The 24,126-nt window shown below is 36.0% G+C and overlaps 1 protein-coding gene across 1 annotated transcript in view; it reads right to left on the bottom strand.

The window, feature by feature from the left end:
• The window catches only part of dock1 (dedicator of cytokinesis 1), an 870,017-nt gene that overhangs the window by 614,688 nt on the left and 231,203 nt on the right, over positions 1 to 24,126 (bottom strand). Inside the window, exons 19-20 of the mRNA XM_051924023.1 lie at positions 23,706 to 23,803; positions 4,374 to 4,463 (exon numbers count right to left, since the gene is read on the bottom strand). Of these exons, the coding sequence (XP_051779983.1) occupies positions 4,374 to 4,463; positions 23,706 to 23,803 (188 nt within the window). The remainder of the gene's footprint in view (positions 1 to 4,373; positions 4,464 to 23,705; positions 23,804 to 24,126) is intronic.

Raw genomic sequence — 24,126 nt, 5'->3', positions numbered from 1 at the left:
CACACACACAGCATGCAAAGTTTTATTTAGGGGAACCATGATCAATGATAAACATAGTTAACTTACTATAGCCTAAATGTAATGGTAATTCAAAGCAACAGAGAATACACACTAATGTGAAAATGTTTAAGAGTCTAAAGAGTCTGTTAAAAATTTGGAGTAACTCTAAAGTAATACCTACAGTAGAAGCAAGCTGCATAAATTCCTAATTTAAATGATAATACCCATTATATCTAACTCTGAATCCAGACTACGCATATGAACATAAAAACGAAAATATGTTAAATTAAAATGTCAGGCTGATAAATTTGTATACAAGAAATAGGAAACAACAGAAAATCATTCAACCTGAAAGAATATATTGAAACTCAAGGAGAAAATCTAGCAAGTGGACAAAACTGATCTTATGCTACTCTTCTACCCCATTAACATTGTCAAAATATCAAACATAATTATAGATACATAACCAAAAGTGCTAAATGTATCTTTGCAAAGCCTGTCTGGATCTACAAAACTATAAGAGGAACAAACTCTACAGTTGTCATGGTTAAGATTCCCTGTAATTACTGTGGCATTTGTGGTCCAAAGCCCTAAGACCACCTGTCCATTTAATCTATTTTCTCACAGAAATCCTTAAATATTTGTTAATGCATCGATTAACAGGTGATATCTATATGAAAAACATTTAAATAAAGTTCTTTGTGCTTTTTGGGAAATTACAACTGTTTAAACATCACTAACCCAGTGATTATTAATGATTAATCATTGCAGGACATGCCCTGTACAGTATTAAACACTAAGGAGTGCAGGATGATAAATATTTTCACTTGAAATAATTTGAAAAGACTGTCTTCAGTCCTTGTCACAAAAATAAATTCCTTGAGATTAGGGAAAAAAGAGCAATTTAATATCACCATACACCATAAGCAAAGGTCTTTGTATTAGCAGCTCAACACTTTACAGTGTAGAAAATTGTTTTTACTATCAGAGTTAAAGAACATATAAAGTATGTCAGTACCACATTAAAGGAGCACAGTCTTCTAAGAAAATAGAATCTGCTCTTTCCCTTTCTTCTAAATTTCCTCTGTGTTTAGAGACTAGTCCCAACTCTCACTGATGCTGACCCCCACGTTCTATGTAGCTTTGTACTAGTTCCACATCCACTTCCTGAGTAGAGAAGGCGGTGTAGCGAACATCAATAACCAGTTCCTTGGTTTTGCTGATGTTCAGTTGCAGACAATTACTTTAGCATCAAGTAAACAGAACTCCACCTGATTCCTATACTCTGTCTCATCCCCCTTATCAATACACCCCATAAGTAGATCTGAGGATTTCTGCAAGTGATATGATCTGGTGTAAGTTATAGTCAGAGGTGTACAGGCTGAAAGGGTGACGGAAACATTCCTTTGAGTGCTTCAGTGTTGGTCAGAATCCGAGGCACGATCCCTAAGCCTGATAAACTGCAATTGGCTTGACAAATAGTCTGTTATCCACAACATCAAAGAATCAACCATGTATATATCCCTGACCTTACCCCATAACAGGCTTGTCTCTATGACACTGAAAGCACTGGACAAATCAAACAAATATAACACAATGTGGCTAGGTTTGTACAGATTGCAATAACACTTGTGGAGAAGATAGATATTTGCATCTTTTACTCCACTCCTCGTCTTTGCAGTGGGTGGTCTTTCACAGGAGGAATCATATAGTTCAGGATCAACAACAACAACATTTATTTATACAGCACAATTTCATACAAATTTTGGCTATGGTGAGACACATTGTCCTTTTATGTAAACTCCAATATTTTATGTACATAATGTAAATAATGATTAGGTATATACGGTTATTTGCAATAATAGGGTTTCAACAAGGTGTTTTTATATTCTTGTATTATTAAATTTAAAAAATCCACATGGTGTTTTGCATACTTACAATGTGCAGCAGGATTATTGTTTTTTGTGAGCATCCCCCCCAAAGGGCCACCCTATCTGAACTGGCTAAAGCAAGACAAGTCTGCTGTTCATTTGCTGTGGTCCTGGAATTCGGTCTACATCTTAGTTGAGTGTTTTGAGGTTGTGTGGCATAAATTTTGTTAAGCATCCATATTTAGGTCACTATGGTCTTAAAAAATTACCATTTGTAGACCACACCTAGGTCCCACTGTAACAGTCTATTCTTTACATTTAAGTGAGTTTTCAAGGTGAGTGCTCATATAGCAAGCCATACATTTTCATCATTATTTCCTTATGAGCCACATTTAAATGTATTCCAATCTAGATTTTTTCACTCTAAATTGATTTAAAAAATAGGCAATATAACAATCTCAGAATGTATTAATCCTAAAACATAATAAAAAAAAAGTCATTTAAAAAAACAGACACCTTTATAGGTAAAACTGAAGCCATATTTTATGAAAAAAAAATCACATTTATGCATGAACAATACTGATTTTTGACTGCTACAATAGCTTGAAACAATAAAATTGTAAATAAGCCCACACTATTTATTTAATAAACAAGTCAAATCAGCAAACAAACAATTCATGAAATTCCATCTTTCTTTAACAAGTCATTATTGGAAGATTTGGAGGAGGGGATGTGGGTTAGAAATTAAATATTATAGTATATTTAAGAGACTTGTGCCAAATCAAATAAACCAGGGCAGTTTGCACTTTCATTTTCTCAAGTGTCATCCTGGATAACTACCAATGCATTATCAAGGAGGAGGATAAAGGAGTATGGAAAGCAACAAACTTAATAAAATTGCACCTTGCAGAAAACCATGAATAATACTGTACTTACTAATATTGGTCTCTCCCAGAGGCATTTCAAACACTTGTGCAACTATTCATATGTGATGGTTATGCTATTAGAAATTTAAGAAAAATCAATCCGGAATATTTCCTGATTCATAATCTGAAGGTTTGTGCCTTTAAATCAGGTGTTCGTATAGGGAACTGTACATTACTTGGGTTTGGAAAAATGAATATTCACTCAATAAAATTTTGTAAAGCAGACTTGGGTATACTTGCCTTGCAATTCACTAATGAAATTCAAACCTGTGCTTTTACTGTGGTTATGGAATTACATCTTTTACAGTGATTTTCCAACCATCTGCAAAAACATATAAACATTTACAATCTTCTTATGGTTGTCTCTTTAGATAGTGGCATAATATATTACCCTGAGGTGTACTGGTAAGACCAAAATTATATTTAACTCAGTGGTTAATTAACAATAGGTAATATGAAGAATCTTAAATGCTAAAAGTTTTTGCATTTAATATACAAGAGTAAAAAGTGTGAGTAAAATCAAAAATCCAGATACACAATAAAATTTTATTTTTTTTTCCAATAATTAATTTTCAAGTCTTAGATGGTGTATTTTCACACACACACAAAACAAAACAATTGGTAAGATCAGGAATGTTGCTAGATACCTTTATGAATGAAAGTCAACTTTGACCATACTCACACTGTTTCCCATTTAAAAAGTGTTCCTGTTTAATGCAGTAAAAATATGCTATTAACAAGAAAAACACTGTAAACTACAGTATAAATAAAAATAATGTACTACAGTATTATAGCATTTTAAATAAATAAAAGTGAATCAGTTAAAAGAAGATGTAGTTACTCTAGTAGTTACTCTGATGCTACATTTCTTTCTTATAGGCGTACTTTCAATTACATGACATTCTGAAACCCAATTATTTCTGCTCAGTTATAAACCAGAAATGGATAGGAAAAACATTAAAAATGTTACTGCCATACATTTACTGAAATTGTATTTATTAAAGTTTTCACTTTTGTACAAGTTACTCACAACAGCATAAAATTCAATGACAAAAAAAAAAATGGTTTTCCATCATACCAGTGTAAAAAGAGTATATATTAAAACACTATGAAGGTAAAGTACTGAAAACTGTTACAAAGGTGAAAAGCCATTTTATTTAGAAGATGCTAAAACTTGTAGAGAAAACCATTTCAAAGGAAGTACTGCTGAATGTTTATCTCACAAGAAAAGAACACAAAAAAAAGTAAGAAAGAGGGTTAAAAAAAAAGCAAAGATCAGGGAGCTATTGAGGCCATTTTGAAGAGAAACACCTTTGTGTTTAAGACAAAGTGATTTGGGATTATGTGCAAGCTGGAAATTCAACTCATGTTTTAGTCAAGGTTGTTTGTGTGTGCAACTGTGGTTTATTTTTTTAATTAACTTTCTCCACAATTATTAAAAGAGTTACATATTGCTTGTTAATATCACATTTTACAGTGCTTGACACCTAATAAAAATAGCATTATAAAAATTAACAAGCTTTCAGAAACAGCACATTATCTTATTTTTAAATACAAAAGAATAGGAATTTCTTACCAATGCATCAAACACAAGGGTGTCAAAGGTGTCACTCTCCGAGTTTTCCATCATTATGTTAAAAAGTGCATCCAATGTATCCTGCAAAAACTACAGAAATATGTTATTCTACTATTTTTCAATTTCAATACCAATATAAAGTACTGTATAGACTTTTCATAAAAATGTTGTCAAACTTAAAATATAATGCATGCAAAAATAAATACATAACATATACCACACAATTATTTAACTTGAAAACATTTACATATGCAAGTTCAATAATGCACTGTGACAATGCGGGTTCCCTGCACCAGGGAAGTCGCCTTACTTGCAGCTGAGTTCTCCTAAGGGTCTATAGACTTTCAAACCCTGGCTCCATAGGGCTCCGCCAGACCGAGACTCGGGTTCCCCAGCGACTAGGGCACACACACTAGGGCTTCCACCTCCCAAGCCTTCCGCAGCATGCCGTCCTCGATTGTGGTCATTCCTGCTCCTCTACAAAACTCAGCAGGAGTGACCCAATCCATCTGACCCTGGGTGCCGGCCAAACACCCCACTAGGGCTCACTTCTCCCAGCTGCCTGTCCTTCTTACATCGCGCCTGCTCTTGTTTGCTCACACCGGCTCCTTCACTTGCTGCCTTCTACTCCCTTAACCTCCGTTCTCTTTCTATTTTTTTCTCCTCTCTACACTCGCGCTTCTCCTATTTATAATGGGGACGTAGCACAGGTGTGGCAATTAGAAGCTCCCGACATCAATTACAGATTGTGCACTTAAACATGGAAACACCCACACCACATTGCATCCGAGAACTGCTCCAACCACACTACCACGCCCCCTCTGTAAGCCGCAAGTGCGGCGATTTTAAAAGCTGGCCTTTTCTTTTAAGCCGCGGACCCGTTATACCACATGTACTGAACTTTTAAGTTATGCAAAAAATAAATAACATTTGTTTCATGTGAATATTCAGTGTATAAGTATTGGCCCTCATCTTGTTGATTTCAAATGAAGTAATATTTCAGACATCAATTCAAGTTTTGTAAGTCCTTTTGATGATAGTTCTATGTATCTCCATTCCTCTATGTAAATAAATAGTCCTTGAGTGTTTTACTTCAGAAAGTAAAAACAGTCAACACATCAATCTAATCTCATCTCTTTCGAGCTTTGCTTTGTATCCTGCTTTCATCAGCCATGTCTCACTTGCATAGAGAGTGCTGCTCCTCACATAGCTTTCATAAACTTGAACCATCATTGAAGTTGAGGCTCCTTTAAAACGAGGATATCTCCTGGAATTTCTTCCATTCACCTGTTACTCTACCATGGTTATACCTGCAGACCTGTCAGCACACAACATGTAACCTAAGTAGTACAACTTACTTGCTTTCTCCAAAACAACACTACTGTAGATACCTACATTTACATTTACTACACCAGCATATTGGAACCCCCTCACACATTTTCTGTAAGCAGACTACCCTTCACAATACTAGAACATTTAAGCACCATGCATCTCATTGAATTTCTACCAATGCCTCTAATTAGACAGATCATACAGCCCAGCATCCACTTCTTCCTCAACTCCTGCTTCTTCTCCTCCAAAATTCACCTTAGTCTTTCCTGATTTATCTTGAGGCCATTTGCTTCCATAATACCTTCCCATTTGACCTCCACCTTCAATTCCACCTCACTTTTTACCATGAAAAAAAGATCACCAGCACACAAGAGCTCCCTTGGCAACCGTTCATGCACTTCTCCATTCATCACCTCCATCAGTATCTCAAAATGCAACTCAGAACAAATCTGTAATGCAGCCTCAGCCTATATCTCAAAATGTTCACTATCACTTTCTGCTGTTCTGCTCATCAATTGTGCTTCCTCATATACTGTCATCATTGTAGACACATTTACGCACATCTAACTTCCTCAATATTTGTATTACCACCTCTTGCAGCACCCTGTCAGATGCCTCCTCTAGATCTAAAAATACATAATGCAGCTTCTTTCCCTTCACCAAATGCTTTTCTGGCATGTTCCTGACAAAGATCACATCTGCTGTTCCCTTCTGTGGCATGAAACCAAGCTTTTATTTAAGAAAAGGTTAATGCTGCACTAAGCCTTAGGCTGGATAGAAGAAAAGAACACACTTGTCAAAAAGACAAACAAACAGTCAAATAAATGGCATTGTGAAAGCATGTAATTCTGCTTTATTATTAACAACTGGAAATCAGAAGCAAATGCCATACTTGTAATTGTGTCATGGTAGATATAATTAAAAATACATCACTTCATTAACAAGGCGCCGATAGCTTTTTTATTTATTTTTTTAATCTATATCATACTGTATAAGTACATATACCAGGCAGACTTTTGCATTAAAGTGTGAAAATACTACTTGTTGATCACTAAAATTCTACAAAAGAAGAGGGGAGAAGTATATTATGTTTTGCTAATAAGCCAAAAGCTACAAGAAACAAAAGCACTTATTAACACTAGAATCCCTGAAGCCTACGAAAAAACTCGTAATCCTGGACAACCTTAAATTCCTTCACACCTGTCCATTAGCATCTTTTGTTTTGCAAATGTGTCGATCAGCACAAGCAGCAAGCAGACTGCTATCCCATCCCCCCACTGCCGCAGCTCAACTCGGACAAAAAGTTCTCCCAGATCACGTCTGTTTATCTCGGTTTGAGGTGCCTGGAGCTGTGTAGGGTAAACAATATATTGTTATTTGGAATACACACATTTAATTTCTGTTCCATGTCTACAATGATTTGGGTAAACATAGGATGACAGGAAATGTTGAACACATACCTAAAATTGAAACTTTTTTCATGTTATAGTACTAATGACAAAATTTTAACATTAAGTGTATAATGTGTAAAGACTGAAATCCAAATATCAAATAAACACATGCGTTTTTATTCAAGAATATAACCAAAGAAAAAGAAATTGGGTCAGGGTACGACACTGACATGACTGCTTGGGTGGTGCAGCGGTAAGAACTGCGGACTCATAATCAAGGGGTCACGGGTTTTATTCTGGGCGCTTACTACATTTACCGTTTTGAGTAGTGAGCTGCTCTTATTGTTACTATTATAGAATAAAAACATACATTTCATTTGAGTCTGTAACAGCTGATGTAAATTTATGGTATTTTTTTTTTCTTTTCAGTTTTATTCTCTCAGTCATGTTCACGCTCCCCCCGATCTGATACTGCTGTTTTCAAATAAAGACAGTGCTATAACAGAGGTGAACTCAGATGCGGATAAGGGTTCGACATCAAAGAAAAATAACAGAAGCCCTCCCCACAAGAAATGTCCACTCACACATAAGAACAACGCAGCTGCACCAGACGTAAAGGCGAAAGATGGCACCGTTTGGATGCAGTATGAGGTCGGGCGTCATCCTGCCAGTGAATCTGACACACACGTTTTTCAACGACACAGCAGGGCATACCAAGCTCTACAACAGGGGTACTCAAAGTTTTTGAATGCCGGTCCACATTCAGTTCGCCACCAACCATCGGGGTCCACTATAGCCAGGTTTACCGTGTAGGTCTGTAGGACTGTAGGTGTAGGAGGCTAGTAATAGATTCAACGCAAATGATAAAATTTTTACAGAAGACCAAGACATGCACAAAACATGGAAAACAATTCAAAAAAGTCACATGACTACTTGCAATTAACACACCAATTACAACAGTTAGTACGTAAATGATTGTCACTCAGTGTGAAGTGTGAAACTGTTGTTTCGATTTCATAATGGCAGCATAGTTCGGTGAGTAACCAGTCAGTGCAATTCTTATTGCATTCCTGAGGTTCTGGTCGGTAAATACACTTCGATGTTTCGTCTTGATAGTGTTCATAGTGGAGAACGCACACTCACAAGAATATGTTGAACCAAACATAGTGAGCACGGAAATCGCCAGTTTCTTTGCAACAGGATACTGAGAATCTGGAACAAACTTTGACCAAAAAATTGTTATGCCGACTTCGTTCAATTTTGCTTTCAAAACGTGAGAAGCTTGCAAATCAGCTGCTTCCATTTGCAACAGTGACAGGTTTGAGTCCATTCACCGTCAGGCTGGACAATGAAAGGATCAGCAACAAACAAAAACACAGGCTTCAGTTTTCTGAAATCCTTAAAACGTTCATCAAACTCGACCTTCAAATGATGTAGAAATGTGGAAATCAACTGAAACCATGCCTGTTGATCAGCTGTCATGCAGCTCTTCAGGTTTGGGAAATGCAACATCTTGCCACCTTCCAAGTCATTGATGAAAATGCTCAGTTTTGTTTCAAAGGCACAACATTTTTCTTGCAATTCGACAATGGTTTTGTCTGCACCCTGAAGTGACAAATTCAGTGTATTTATATGTCCCATAATATCAACAAGAAATGCCAGCAGTGCGACCTTGTCACTGTCTTGAATAAATGTTAATAATTCTGCAGCTTCTTTGTATTCAAGGACTGCAGGAAGTCAGCTACATCTTCACGGAGATTCCAGAACCTTTCCAACACACGGCCCTTGCTTAACCATCTGACGTCATTGTGAAGCAGCAAATCTCCAAATTCTGCAGACATCTCTTCAAGAAAAGAACGAAACAGACAATGCTGCAGAGACGAATTACATCGTAAAAAAATCACTAATTTCACAAGAGTAGACATCACTTCCGCCAGTTCGTCACAAAGTTTTGAACAGAGGGCAGACTGATGAATGATGCAGTGATAAGCAACAATGTTGGGCTGAAGTGCCTTCATACGAGTGACAAGTCCTTTATCTTTACCAGTCATTGCTGGTGCCCCGTCTGTTGTAAGGGAAACCATTTTTGTTACATCCAATCCAGCTGCGTGCATAAACTGCGATAATGCTGAAAACACGTCCTCACCGTGGGTCTGTTTTGCTAGCGGTAGTAATGTCAGAAACTCTTCAACAAAATTATGGCCATCAAAAAATCTTGTGAACATACAGAGTTGAGACATGTCAGTTTTATCAGTGGATTCATCGCACGCGAGAGCAAACAATTCAGCCTGTTTAAGATCTGATATTAACTGACCACCGACCACATGTGAATTTCCCATTAGGATTAATAAAGTATCTATCTATCAATCTATTGTCAGAAAGGTCATCTGCACGACGACTAGCAGTACTGTCTGATAATGGTATCTGCTGAATCAGTTCAACACACTTTTTGTCGCTAAACAGAACCGAAGAAGCAGACATCATGCATTCTTTAACAGCCTCTGCATCAGTAAATGCTTTCTTATGTCTGCCAAGAACCCAAACAATGTGTAGCGAAGCTTCTGTAACATTTGATTGTGTGGTGGTCGCTTTCGTCATCAGCGATGAACTCGCTACCAACGACTTAAGGGCGTCGATCTTATGCGAATGGAGCTCTGACTTTGGTGGATAATTCGCATTGTAAAAAAGACCAAAAAATGCCAGTAGACCAAACGCAAATTTTATATGCCAAACAGTTTTCAAAAATGCCAGATTTCAGTTATTTGGCATAAAAAATAAAACAACAATAATTTTGGTGCTTTTATATTCGGACTTTTGACTTACGCAGAAGACAGTCGCGGTCCGCCAAAAACGTCTTGGCGGTCCGGATTGTGGACCGCGGTCCGCCGTTTGAGTACCCCTACTCTACAAGGTATCATGCAAAGTTCAGTTTGCGATTATGTTTCTTGATGGTCTTTATATGAAAACCATTTATATGTTACTTATATAAACACCACATCAAATGTTGTTTACCTATATTTATTTACTTATCTTCCTTCAGCGTAAAGTCACAAGTAGACTGCAGAGCTTTCTGTGTTTGATCGACACAGGCCTGATAACAAAGTACTTGTGCAGTGCCACTTCTTTTTTAGGAAAAGATCAGTTACAAAAAGTGTGGCAGCAGCTTCCACCTGCACCTATAGACGCTTCAGTACGCACTGGCACTGCCAGATATAAACACTAGCATGGTGAGTTGCTCATGAGAGATGCCCAATTTATTTTTCTTCGGTTATATTCTTGGATAAAAGCGCAATTGTTTTGTTATACATGTACCTTTTGTGAAAGTGTTTATTTGATATTTGGACTTCAATGTTCACACATTATACACTTCATGTCAAAATTTTGTCATTAGTACTATAACATGAAAAAATTTCTGTGTTAGCTATGTGTTCAAAATTTCCTGTCATCCTACATTTACCCAGATTGTTGTAGACACGGAACACACATGAAATGCATGTGTTTCATATAACAATATATTGTTCACCCTCTACAACTACAGGCACTTCACACCAAGATAAACAGACTTCAGCTGAGATAACTTTTTGCTGCTGTGGTGTGCTTGGGGGTTGGGATTTAGGGGTTCAAATTGGCGATGGAAAAGCAGGCTGCTTGCTGCTTTTATTGATCAACACATTTGCAAAACTAAAGACGCTACTTGGAGAGGTGCGAAGGTATTCAAGGTGGCCCAGGCTTCACGGATGCCTGGACAAAACCTGTCAAACTGGAGAATACTGAAGATAGATAAATGGGCCTTTTAAGTTACATAACTAAATTTAGCTATGGAAATATTAGTGGAACACAGTCAGGCAGCTCCATCAAAACGGAGAAAGAGATGTTATGTGCATTAAAAAATGTTTCATTACAGAACTGTACAGAAAACAACACTATATAAGGAAGTTTCACGAAAACAGACCTGACAGACGTTACCCCCCCAGCTGTGAAAGTGTTGTAATATAACTTACATAAGCTTGTTAACATTCTTCTCTGGTTGTGAATATTCAGATAACACAATTATGACATTGCTGATCTAATTACACTTGAAAAATAGAAACAAAAGCTCACATTAACACTTGAGACCAAGGAATGACAAGCTAGCAATTTTCTTAATGTAAATTACATGCTATCACTTCAAAAATAATTATGCCTCTCAAAGGTAGTGTATTAAAATATTATATATATATATATATATATATATATATATATATATATATATATATATATATATATACATTATAATTTAAAGGATTTAAAGAAAAGTCAGATATTACAGAATATCATATTTGTATCTTGAGACTTAATTCATGAATTTAAAAGGTCACATACACTACAACAAAAAAGCTACTATATACTAGAATATTGTTCCTGTAACAAACAAACCACCACTCACATCTACAGTTATTCCCAGTTTCAAATAAAAACTATCAGCGTCAGATCCCTGGGTGGGGGGGCGGTAAGTATGTATCGTGATCATGACTAAGAGAAGTGAAAATAAAACGGTAACTTTTACAAGTCCTATAAATGTAACCTGCTGTTACAGACGCAAACCAAGTGTATGTGTGTACTGTATAATATTAACAATAAGAGCAGCTCACTGCTGAAAACGGCAAATATAGAAGGCAGTCAGGACTGAACCGGGGACTCTTGATTACAAGTCAGCAAATCTTACCACTACGCAACGGAAGCTGATGTCTTTTCATTGAACCTTTTGTGAAAGTGTTTATTTGATCTTTGGACTTCAGGCTTCATACATTATATAGTTTATGCCAACATTTTGTCATTTACTACGAAAATATGAAAAATGTTTCTGTTTTAACAATGTGTTTACTCAGATTATTGTAGAAAAGGAACACACATGAAATGCACGTGTTCCAAATAACGATCTATTATTTCCACTCTAAAACTCCAGCACTTCACTCCCTGATAATCAATCAAATCATGAGCTGGGAGAAGTTTGTGCACGTTCTAAGTCGGAGGGGGGGATGGAATAGCAGGCTGCTTGCTGCTTGTCTTTATCAGCACATTTAAAGGACAAAAGACGCTGGCGGAGACGTGCGAACGGATTTAAGGTGGGCCAGATCTACGAGTTTTTTAGTAGGCTCTGGTAATTCCAGTATTAATGAGTACACTGCATATTTTGATTCACATAAGAGACCTCTATTCATTAGGTTATGTCCTAATATTCCATATTCTAAAGAACCACAAAAGTATTCTCTCCTATTATGCTGACACCATTCTGAGATTTTTCAGATAACAATAACTCTGGATACATGGCAATAATTACCCTATACACACTAAAAACACCCATTCTTCAGAAGCCTAAGATGCAAGTCTTAAAATATTCATTGTTGGATTGTTCCCATACAAAGAGAGCTTTCATCCACCCTAATAACTAAAATTCAACTAATTCAAAATTTCATATTACCATTACGTATTCTTTTGAATACATCTGAATGTGAGTCAAACATTCTGAGCACAAAACATATATAACCTCATATGAGATGCAGTACATGCAACTTGTAAAAATATTAAAGTGCCATTTATGAAATAAATTATTAACCATTCACACATTTTTCATTTTATACAATATAGAGTATAAAGTTGTAATGAATAAGTTAGGCAATATGCTCAAAAAATTGAAGGAACGTTTTTTAATCAGAGTATAGCATCAAGTCAATGAAACCTCAGGGATATTGATCTGGTCAGTTAAGTAGCAGAAAGGGTTGTTAATCAGTTTTAGCTGCACATTCATATACATATATATATATATATACACATACATACATATATATATATATATATATATATATATATATACACATACATATATATATATATATATATACACATACATATACATCACTATTTATTGGCTATTATAGAGGAATCTATACTAATTAATAAAAGGCAAAGCCCTCACTGACTCACTGACTGACTGACTGACTGACTGACTGACTGACTGACTGACTGACTGACTCACTCATCACTAATTCTCCAACTTCCCGTGTAGGTGGAAGGCTGAAATTTGGCAGGCTCATTCCTTACAGCTTACTTACAAAAGTTAGGCAGTTTTCATTTCAAAATTATACGCGTAATGGTCATAACTGGAACCTCTTTTTTGTCCATATACTGTAATGGTAGGCAGCAAGATGGCCGTAGGAGACTGAGTTGCGTGTCGCGTCATCACGCCTCCCACGTAATCACGTGAACTGACTGTGAACTCAGTATGTAGAAAAGAAGGAGGAGCCCCAAAGAGCGCAGAAGAAAACATTCATTACACAATTGACAAGGCAGCGAAACAATAAGAAGCGAGTGAGTGACGCATACAAGCATCTTCATAAGACACGAGGTATAAAAAAAGCACGGTGTAAACCGTAAGTCTAAATTAACTTTATAGAAACGCTCCCGCTGCCGTTTGCAATACCATATTCGCGAGATACAAGTGTAATGAGAAGACATGAGGTATAAAAAAGCACGGTGTAAACCGTAACCTTAACTTTATACAAACGCTCCCGCTGCCGTTTGCAATGCCATATTCGCGAGATACAAGTTTAATGAGAAGACACGAGGTATAAACGACAGTTTGCATCACTTTGTAACAGAGTTAAAATTGCTGTAGCGAGAAACTTTTAACTGCCGGGTCTTAGCTAACATTATATAAACCCGTGGACATCGCAACATCACACAAGAGAGTGGCTCACGTGAAGTGACTGAACGCAGCAGGAGTGATCACTTGCATTAATCAAACCTGTTCAAAAAACACATTACACAATTGATAAGGTAGGAAAAGAATATGAAACAAGGCACGGTATAAACCATAACTTTAAGTTTATAGAAACGCTGCCGTTTGCAATATCATATTCGCCCCTGCGAAGTGCGGTGATTTTGCTATACATATTAAACTATTTCAACCATTGTATGATCTGCTTCTCGCAACTGAAAGAGGGCACCGTGGCAGAAGTTAGCCGACTTGCTCACCAACCACAAGCGTTACCTGGTAGGTAACCACCCATACAATCAGATTGTGAATCAGACTACGAATGCCTGCAATGTAATTACCCCGATCTACATGCTGTCAAATGAACGAACCTCACACCGTGGCACAACGTTAGGGGCTTCGCCTCTACGTCCGAGGATCGATTCCCGTAAGGGAGTGCAGTGACTGTGTACTCCTGATGAGCCCACAATTACGGCGAAACACGTGTCGCATACTATGCATCTTCAAAGCACGGTGTAAACAGTAAGTTTAAATTGAGTTTATAGAAACGCTCCCGCTGCCGTTTGCAATACCATATTAGATGACTTTGTAACAGAGTTAAAATTGCTGGAGCGATACATTTTTAACTGCCGGGTCATGTCGCGTGTTCTTGGGTAGGTACACCAAAAAATTTATACATTTATGCATGTAATGGGCAAACAAAAAATGTACTATACCCGAAAGCACTACAGTAGTACTCAATGTATCTTTACTTCTTAAATGTTAATGTTATACTGTTTAATAATTTATACGATTCTTATATGTTATTCAGATTCTTTTATCAAAATACCAGTAACAGCGCACTCCACGATAACGTGGAGTGAATACACTTGACATGACCATTCATAGTATTTATCCTCTTTCTCTGTACGTTTACCATTCGTTTGCTCAGAGGTTGATGCGCTTGCTGCTTAATGAGCAGCTCTTGACCCTAGCGTCCCGCTGCTTCTCTTCTTTCGTCGGCATCTTTTCCCGTTAAAACTGATTTCTTTTAAAACTTAGTATGTTTTCTTTAATTTTTCAGTTAAGCTGGCACTTAAGTCTTCAATCTGCCTCAAGAATGATTAGCGAAGGTGGTAGACAATGAAAACGTCAGCCGTACGCATCCGCCACGCACGCACTGGTGCGCGCAGCTATGAGTTGATTCTACAATAAAATAAAATAAAGATAAAAAGAGTAATAACTTGCACCACCGCTATTCAATTACACTTGCCTAACGCCTCTCCTAAGGGGAAATACTGTGGGATCTGGACATCCGTCAAAGCAGCAATCACAAGCCCGATTACAAAGCGGGAAGCTGTGATTTGTCGTCTCCCTCCCATGTAACAATCACAGCCCGTGTTGCAACGCACTATGTATGTATATGTATATATGTGTATGTGTGTATATATATATATATATATATATATATGTGTTCATATGTCTGGGAAAGCGAATAGTAGACGTCACGTAGTATCTGTGTACCAAATTTCAAGTCAATAGGTGAAACGGTTTGCGAGCTACAGCTCATTTAAAATCCTGGACAGACAAACTAATAGCCACGGTACTGTTTTATAGAAGAACATTTTAATGTTTAATAATTTATATTTATATGCAATGTGCTTCTTATATATTACTTCATATTCTCAAATGATAATGATGTTAATGTTGTTTATATTGATTTCTATGTTATTGTAAGTGCTCTTTATTTGTGGAAAAATAAATTTGGCAATTTAACTTATTTTATACATACATTTTATTTTTTTCTCTTGCACTCAGTGAGCGAATCCACTGGCTAATCAGCTATATATATATATATATATATATATATGTATGTGTATATATATATGTGTGTATATAGATAGATAGATAGATAGATAGATAGATAGATAGATAGATAGATAGATAGATAGATAGATAGATGTGTATGTATGTAGATATACAAATATGTATATATGTTTATATATATGTAGATATACAAATATGTATATATATGTATATATGTGTATATATATGTACATATACAAATATGTATATGTATATATATGTATATGTGTCTGCATCTGTGTGTGTATATATATATATATATATATGTATGTGTATATATATGTTGATATATGTATATATATGTGGATGTGTATATGTATATATTTATGTATATACACTATGTTTATGTATATATATGTTTACATAACCTCTTTAACACACTACTTCTCCGCTGCGAAGCGCGGGTATTTTGCTAGTATATATATATATATATATATATATATATATATATATACACATACATATATATATATATATATATACACACATACATATATATATATATATATATATATATATATATATATATATATATATACACACATACATATATATATATATATATATATATATATATATATATATATATATATATACACATACATATATATATATATATATATATATATACACATACATATATATATATATATATATATATATATATACACATACATATATATATATATATATATACACACATACATATATATATATATATATATATATACACATACATACATACACTGTATATTTTGAGGAAAAAAATACAAATTCCACATTCCTACCCAACACTATTTCTCAACTATGTACTGCAGTATTTATACCATGTCCTACAGTGGGAGGTAAATCCAAATCCACATTTTTAATTAAAATTATATTGAAAGCAGCAAAAGCCAAACACATTTGTCATTTTAATTTCTCTTCATTTTATTTGACTAATTAAAATCACAGAAGAGGTGTCAGACACACACAGGGAACAAAACTACCTTATGCAATTTCAAAAATCTTAAAAGGAAAATGCCCTTAAGATATAATTACTTGCTTTTTCCTAGTGTTAAATTCTTTGTTCCCCATACATTTTTCCCTACATGTCAGACAAGAAACATTTATTATTAACTAAATATAAATTGTACATTGTTTTCAATGTAAATAAATGCAGGAAGTATTTCAGTAATAAAGTGACTTCTCCAGGTAACAAGACCAAATAAGACTGTAAAAATTCCAAGAATAGGTAAGCAATCAACTTAAGTACACCAACCAAAGACAGTGTTGGCAAGCCAATGTTCTTTCAGAAGGAATGCAGATTTAATTTACATTTTGATTACAGCAGTGGTGGAGAGCCATAACACCAAACCTTCATATGAAACATGGCAATAAATGAAGAATGATGATCAATGGAATTTTACCTTTCCAGAATAAAATAATTAAACACCTTTTTTTTTTTTAAATCAAATTAATAAGACAGTCAAGTAATACATAATCACACTGTTGCATATTATAAAGGTGTGTTTAGAAAAACAGCAGTTTTAATTAATAAAAAATAAGTATTGCAAATGAATTTAAATAATCTATACTACTAAACCTCGGTTTAATTTATGCACAGTGGACGCACCGAAGCACATGCACACTGCGCCGTGGCGCCCCAGAGTCAAACGCAGCGGCTTCCCAGAGTCAGTAGGTGGCGCCCAAACAACACAACCTGTAAACTAAACTTTCTCTAATCCACTGTGCCTGCAGTCTGTGTGGCATGTTTGAATCACATAGCGGTCATTCAGTATCAGAGAAACAAAAACGAGACCGCATGGATAAAAACAATAAATGGAGGCTCCTACAATGTGCTTCACAAACACCAGAAGCAAAGAACTCATGGCTCCAAAACGAAACACCTCAAGTAACTGCAAGAGAGGCATGGATCCAAAAAGAAACTGCACAAGGGCTACAAAGTCGTTCAGTATTCCAACAAAGAAAAAGCCAAAGACAGGAACGACGGACACACGCTGAACAATTCCGCCAGTTAGCTGAGAACGCATTCTATAATGAGTCCACTGTTCATGAAAATTCACTGGGATTAATGACTGTCATTTGCAGTCATTGTCATTCACTTAACTTCCTTGAAGAAAAAACTGGCAGTACAACTGATGAGTTTACACATTGTTGTCAAAAAGGTCAAGTTAAGCTGCCTGCTTTGGATGAATATCCTGAATATTTACGTAAGCTTTTGACTAACAATGTACCCGAAAGTAAAAGCTTTATGGAATGCATTAGATCCTACAATAGTTCATTTGCTTTTGCATCTACCGGGGTAAATATCAAGCCACCACCTGGGAATGGCCCATACTGCTTTCGCGTGTGTGGACAAATACTGCATCGGATTGGAACAGTGCACCCTGAGGCAAATCACCAACGCAAATTTGCCCAAATGTACATGTTAGATCTAGATGACGCAGTTTATCAACGAATGAACCTTCCTGAAAACAAGCAATGCATAGAGCTGATAATAAGAAACGTAGCTGAAGTCATAAACAATCACCCATTAGCAAACTCTATAAAGATGCTACATGAGGTTGAAAAAGAAGCCAATACAAAAGCACAGGCGGACGGTGTAGCACCAACTAAAATTGCCTTAGTGCTAATAAAGGACAAAGAATACGATCCGAGATGATACAATGTTCCCATCGTTAATGAAGTGGCAATTGTGTTTCAAAGTAAAGACGGTGAGCATCCGTTTCACCACGATATTGTCATGCATTTACGTCCTGATGGAACCAACCAACTAGGAAATGGAAATCTTACCAATGTGTTTCAGCTTCACCCAGATATTATTCAAATTCCTCACGCCTTTATCTGCGATGACTTGGTAATGGAGGTTTTTGGTGAATCGATATCATTAGACCACATACCACATTTGACGCACCGAGCTATATTATGTCCAAAGAATATTGACGTTGATCGCATAAATAACCAAGTGATTGCATTACTTCCTGAAGAAAGACATGTCTTTCTAAGTACTGACAGTATTGATTCTGACGACGAAACTGAGCATCTTAATTTCCCATTAGAATATTTAAACACTATTAACCCGGCCGGATTACTACATTACAATCTTAACCTTAAAGTGGGGACAATAGTCATGCTATTAAGAAACCTTAATACTAAACATGGTTTATGCAATAGTACACGGTTAGTCGTGAACACCATGACAGAACATGTTATTGAGACACAAGTGCTAACAGGATCCCATACTACCAATACTGCTTTGATTCCCAGAATTGACCTTACAAGTTCTGACCTGGAATTACCCTTTAAACTTAAACGACGGCAATTTCCCATTAAGGCTGCATTTGCCATGACCATCAATAAATCCCAAGGACAAACCACAGACAAAGTGGGCATTTACCTATCTCAGCCTGTATTTGCACATGGACAACTTTATGTTGCCTTTTCAAGAGTTCGGCGTTCGTGTGACGTTAAAGTGAAGGTTGTAACTACTCCATACCAGAGACAACTAATTCAAGAACAGCAAGCCATCTTTACTCAAAATGTTGTTGTATTTTGTTTTTACCATTTTATGAATGTTTACTTTCCAAAATACTTCATTTAAACCTTTCCACTCCGATATTGGTTTTACTTATAAGTGCAACAACTCAGACACATTTTGGACTTACATGATGTGACAATTACAATTCCATTTTTGTTTTAATAAATTGGTTTATGTTAGGATAAATATCTATATTTAATTCAATGAAAACTTTACCAGGACGCTCCCACCCTCCATCACTTTTCATTCCGGACACAGGACGCACCGAGGCGCATGCGTACAGCCCCTCAGCGCCCTAGAGTTAAACCCAGTGGCTTCCCAGAGTCAGTGGGCGGCACACGAACAAGCAATCTGTACACTAAACTTGCTGTAATCCACCGTGCCAACAGTCAGTGTCAGCAGAGGCAAAGGAATCAAGGCTCCACAAAACGAAACCGCTTTAGTACAGATGTGCTTATTTAATTAAATGACATTTCCCCGGACGCACCCACCCTCCATGATATTTCATCCATCCAAATATCAGAGGGAACAGAAACTGATTGTCATTCTTGGATTTGAGATTCTTTCGAGAATCGCGGTCTTACTGGTATTAGAATAAACAAGAGAACTGAAAGATGGGTAGGGCCAGGTGATTCACAGTAAAACTGAAAAATCTCATCACTGGACAGCTGCTTAACACTAGAATTACCACAGCCTACAAAAAAACTCGTAGATCCAGCCCACCTTAAATCCCATCGCACCTCTCCGTCAGCGTCTTTTGTCCTGTAAATGTGCCGATAAAGACAAGCAGAAAGCAGCTTACTATTCCATCCCCCCACCACCACAAAATGTGCACAAAGTTCTCCAAGCTCATGCCTTGATTATCTGGGAGTGAAGTGCTGGGAGTTTTAGAGTGGAAATAATAGATCGTTATTTGGAACACATGCATTTCATGTGTGTTCTGTTTCTACAATAATCTGTGTAAACACATTGTTAAAAGAGAAACATTTTTCATATTTTAGTAATAAATGACAAAATGTTGGAATAATCTATATAATGTGTGAGACCTGAAGTCCAAAGACCAAATAAACACTTTCACAAAAGGCCCAAGAATAAGACAACAGCGTCCGTGGCGTAACGGTAAGGTTTGCTGACTTGTAATCATGAGTCCCGGGTTCGATTCCGACTGCCTCCTATATCTGCCGTTTTCAGTAGTGAGCTGCTCTTATTGTTAATATTAAACAGTACACACATACATTTGGTTTGCGTCTGTAACAGATGGTGTACATTTATAGTACTTGTAAATGTTACCTTTTTTTTTTTTTTTTCACTTTAAATTCTCTTAGTCACTATCACGATACATACTACCACCCTAGGGATCTGATGCTGTTAGTTTTAGTTTTTATTTGAAACTGGGAATAACTGTAGATGTGAGTGGTATTTTGAGGCAATGGAACTGGACCTTCTCTTATCTGGAGGGATAAAAGCTGACACACAAACGCTGGTAAATCTGCCTTATCCGTATCTCACCGTCACTTGATTTTTTTTTTATTCAGTTTTATTGAATGTTCCTGCTCATGCTGAATTAGTATACACCTTATGGTCTATGTCAGGGGTGTCGAACTCCAGGCCTGTAGGGCCGCAGGTTTTCATTCTAACTCTTTTTTCAGTGCCCAGTTTTCACTGCTAATTAACTTTTTTTCCCTTCATTTTAATAGCCTTGTTTTTAAGGATTCATTCCTCTGAATTGATTCTTTTTTTCATTAAATGACAGCCAAACTCCATCAATTTCACTCCAACCAATCTCTTAATGTAAATCTGATTCCTGCTGTTAATTAAACCTGTTATTTAATTACATGGCTTGTTGTTGCTCTCATTCTGCCACAGCAGACATTTCCAAAACTGTTGATTTTTCTATTTTTTTTCTAAGAACGCCGTCAAAATGTTTTGGTGACCTGAGAGATCAACCTTACTGAGGCCTTCACCTTTCTTTATTTTCAGATATAATGCAATGAGCACAGGTTAGCTGGTTATGTGGCGGCTCGTTTTGTGTCTCATTATTGTTTGGCTGCTAATTAAGGAAAAAGAGACAACTAAGGGGCCTGAGTCAAGTTAACTAAAACTAAAGAAAATGAAGTTAATTAGCAGCAAAAACTGGTCACTAATGAAGAAAATGGTTAGAATGAAAACCTGCAGCCACTGCGGCCCTCCGGGACTGGAGTTCAACACCCGTGGTCTATGATGTTAAAAAAAAAAAAAAAACAGACATAGGTATATATGATATTTGGTATTACTCATTTTATGACCTGTATAGTACATTTCGGAAAACACTGTGGCACGGATGCAACATTATTCATATTATTCATATTCATTTGCATAACATCTTGCGGTTGTAATCAGTGACTGCATGTTTTTTCCCCCCTGATCGTGCCAGTCTCCACATTGCTGTATGGTGTTGTTTCTTTTGTACGCCAGGACATGCAGAGGAAAGAATAGTACAGAGAGGTCAGTTCAGCGCTATATGCAATCATCAAACTCAAATGTTAACAGTTCACACACATGCAAGGACTGTCCTTCCTACATTTACGATATGTGTACCTGTTGCAATGTACACACTTCTCTCTGTGCTGTGGAAAAAAAAAACACATGGTCACTGACAACCGCAAGATGTTACGCTAATGAATTTGAATAATGTTGCATCTGTGCCACAATGTTTTCCGAAATGTTACTATACAGGTCATAAAATGAATAATTCCAAATATCATATATACTTATGTCTCTGGTTTTTTTTTTTGGTTTTTTTTGACATCATAGACCATAAGGTGCATACTAATTCATCGTGAGCAGGAACACTCAATAAAACTGAATAAAAAAAATCAAGTGACGGTGAGATACGAATAAGGCAGATTCGCCAGTGTTTGTGTGTCAGCTTTTATCCCTCCAGATAAGAGAATGTCCAATTCCATTACCTTCAAAACACCACTCACACCTACAGTTATTCCCAGTTTCAAATAAAAATTAACAGTGTCAGATCCCTAGGGCAGTAGTATGTATCGTGATCATGACTGAGAAAATAAAAGTGAAAAAAGAAAACGGTAACTTTTATAAGTACTATAAATGTACAACGTCTGTTACAGACGCAAACCAAATGTATGTGTGTACTATATAATATTAACAATAAGAGCAGCTCACTACTGAAAACGGTAAATACAGGAAGCAGTCGGGATCAAAACGGGGACTCTTGATTACAAGATAGCAAACCTTACCGTTACGCCACGGAAACTGTTGTCTTATCCTTGAACCTTTTGTGAAAGTGTTTATTTGATCTTTGGACTTCAGGCTTCACACATTATATAGTTTATGCCAACATTTTGTCATTTACTACTAATATATGAAAAACGTTTCTGTTTTAACAATGTGTTTACACAGATTACTGTAGAAATGGAACATACATGAAATGCATGTGTTCCAAATAATGATCTAATATTTCCACTCTAAAACTCCAGCACTTCACTCCCAGATAATCAAGGCATAAGCTGGGAGACCTTTGTGCACATTCTGCGGCAGAGGGAAGATGGAATAGCAGGCTGCTTGCTTGCTTGCTTGTCTTTATCGGCACATTTACAGGACAAAAGACACTACGAGTTTTTTCGTAGGCTCTGGTAATTCTAGTGTTAACTAACTAACTGCCATTAGTTAGATGTCAACCTGAATCACAGAGTGCAAAGGAATTCATGCCAATTTAGAGGTATGCAAGTTCTCACAAAACAGAACAGAAAATACACTAGTCATTCAACTGTCAATCTGATTACATTAATTGCTGAAAACAATTTTAATATTCAATAAATTCATAATAAAATGTGCAGTCACTTTCTTTAATGGGCAAATATAATTTGTTTAATAACTCAGAAACACATGAATTATATTGTATCTAGGGAAGAGGTTTCAGATTTCCAATTTTGTACCACATACAACACATTTCTAGATTGGTATAACTATCCTGAAGATATATGACATGCAATTTATCTCCGACTTTGTCTACCTGCACTCCATAATGATACTTCTTAAATGTTACTGTGACACTATCGACAATGATATCTCAATTCCAGTACAGTTATATTTGCTGGTCATTTTTGTTAGGCTAGCTACAAAAAATTCTCCGTCTATAAATTCTCAAGATATATATTATGCATTAGATTATTTGGGCTTACATTTGATGGCTTTCTTAGAGAGAAAAAAAATTACTTTACATTGTATTTATTTATGCATTTATTTTTACACCAGCACTGAGTGATAAACTTTTTAAAAAGCATCAGTTATAAACATTAATTAAATTCTAATTAGGTAACCAATATTATGTCAGAGAAAACTACAGTTAAATAACTGTTAAGGTGCATTGTATTAACAAGTAATCTAAAAGAAATATTTAGTGAATTCATCCATCACACCTAAGTGAAATTAAAAGTAAATGACTAAAGTTGAAGTAGTACCTTAACTACTTCTTCACCATCAACTTTCATCAGCTGCCTTAGATTCTGCTGTAGTAAACTGGTGTTGGAACGCCATTTCAAAAGTCCAAGAAGATCAACTAGAAAAAAAAAAAAATTAAAACACAATGTATTAAAGGTCATTTGTCAGAGTTTTAATAAGGATGATTAAAAGACACAGAAATCTAACTATTTTAAAATTTAACCATAAATAATTTTTATACAAGTTAACCTTTAAAAAAAATACAAATAATTTTGATAAAAATTACTTTATTTACCGATACCCTATTGTAGAAATAGAAAATTTCCAAAATAACTGAATGCACAATGCTGTGAGAATATCACAAACAAGTGATTTTTTTTTAATTCATATTCATTCCATATGCAAAAAATGTATCTTCCAAAGATCTCTGAACATCTTATA

The sequence above is a fragment of the Erpetoichthys calabaricus genome, chromosome 2 (assembly GCF_900747795.2).
Source record: "Erpetoichthys calabaricus chromosome 2, fErpCal1.3, whole genome shotgun sequence".
Lineage (NCBI taxonomy): Eukaryota > Metazoa > Chordata > Cladistia > Polypteriformes > Polypteridae > Erpetoichthys > Erpetoichthys calabaricus.
This window is presented reverse-complemented; position numbering and strand designations above follow the sequence as displayed.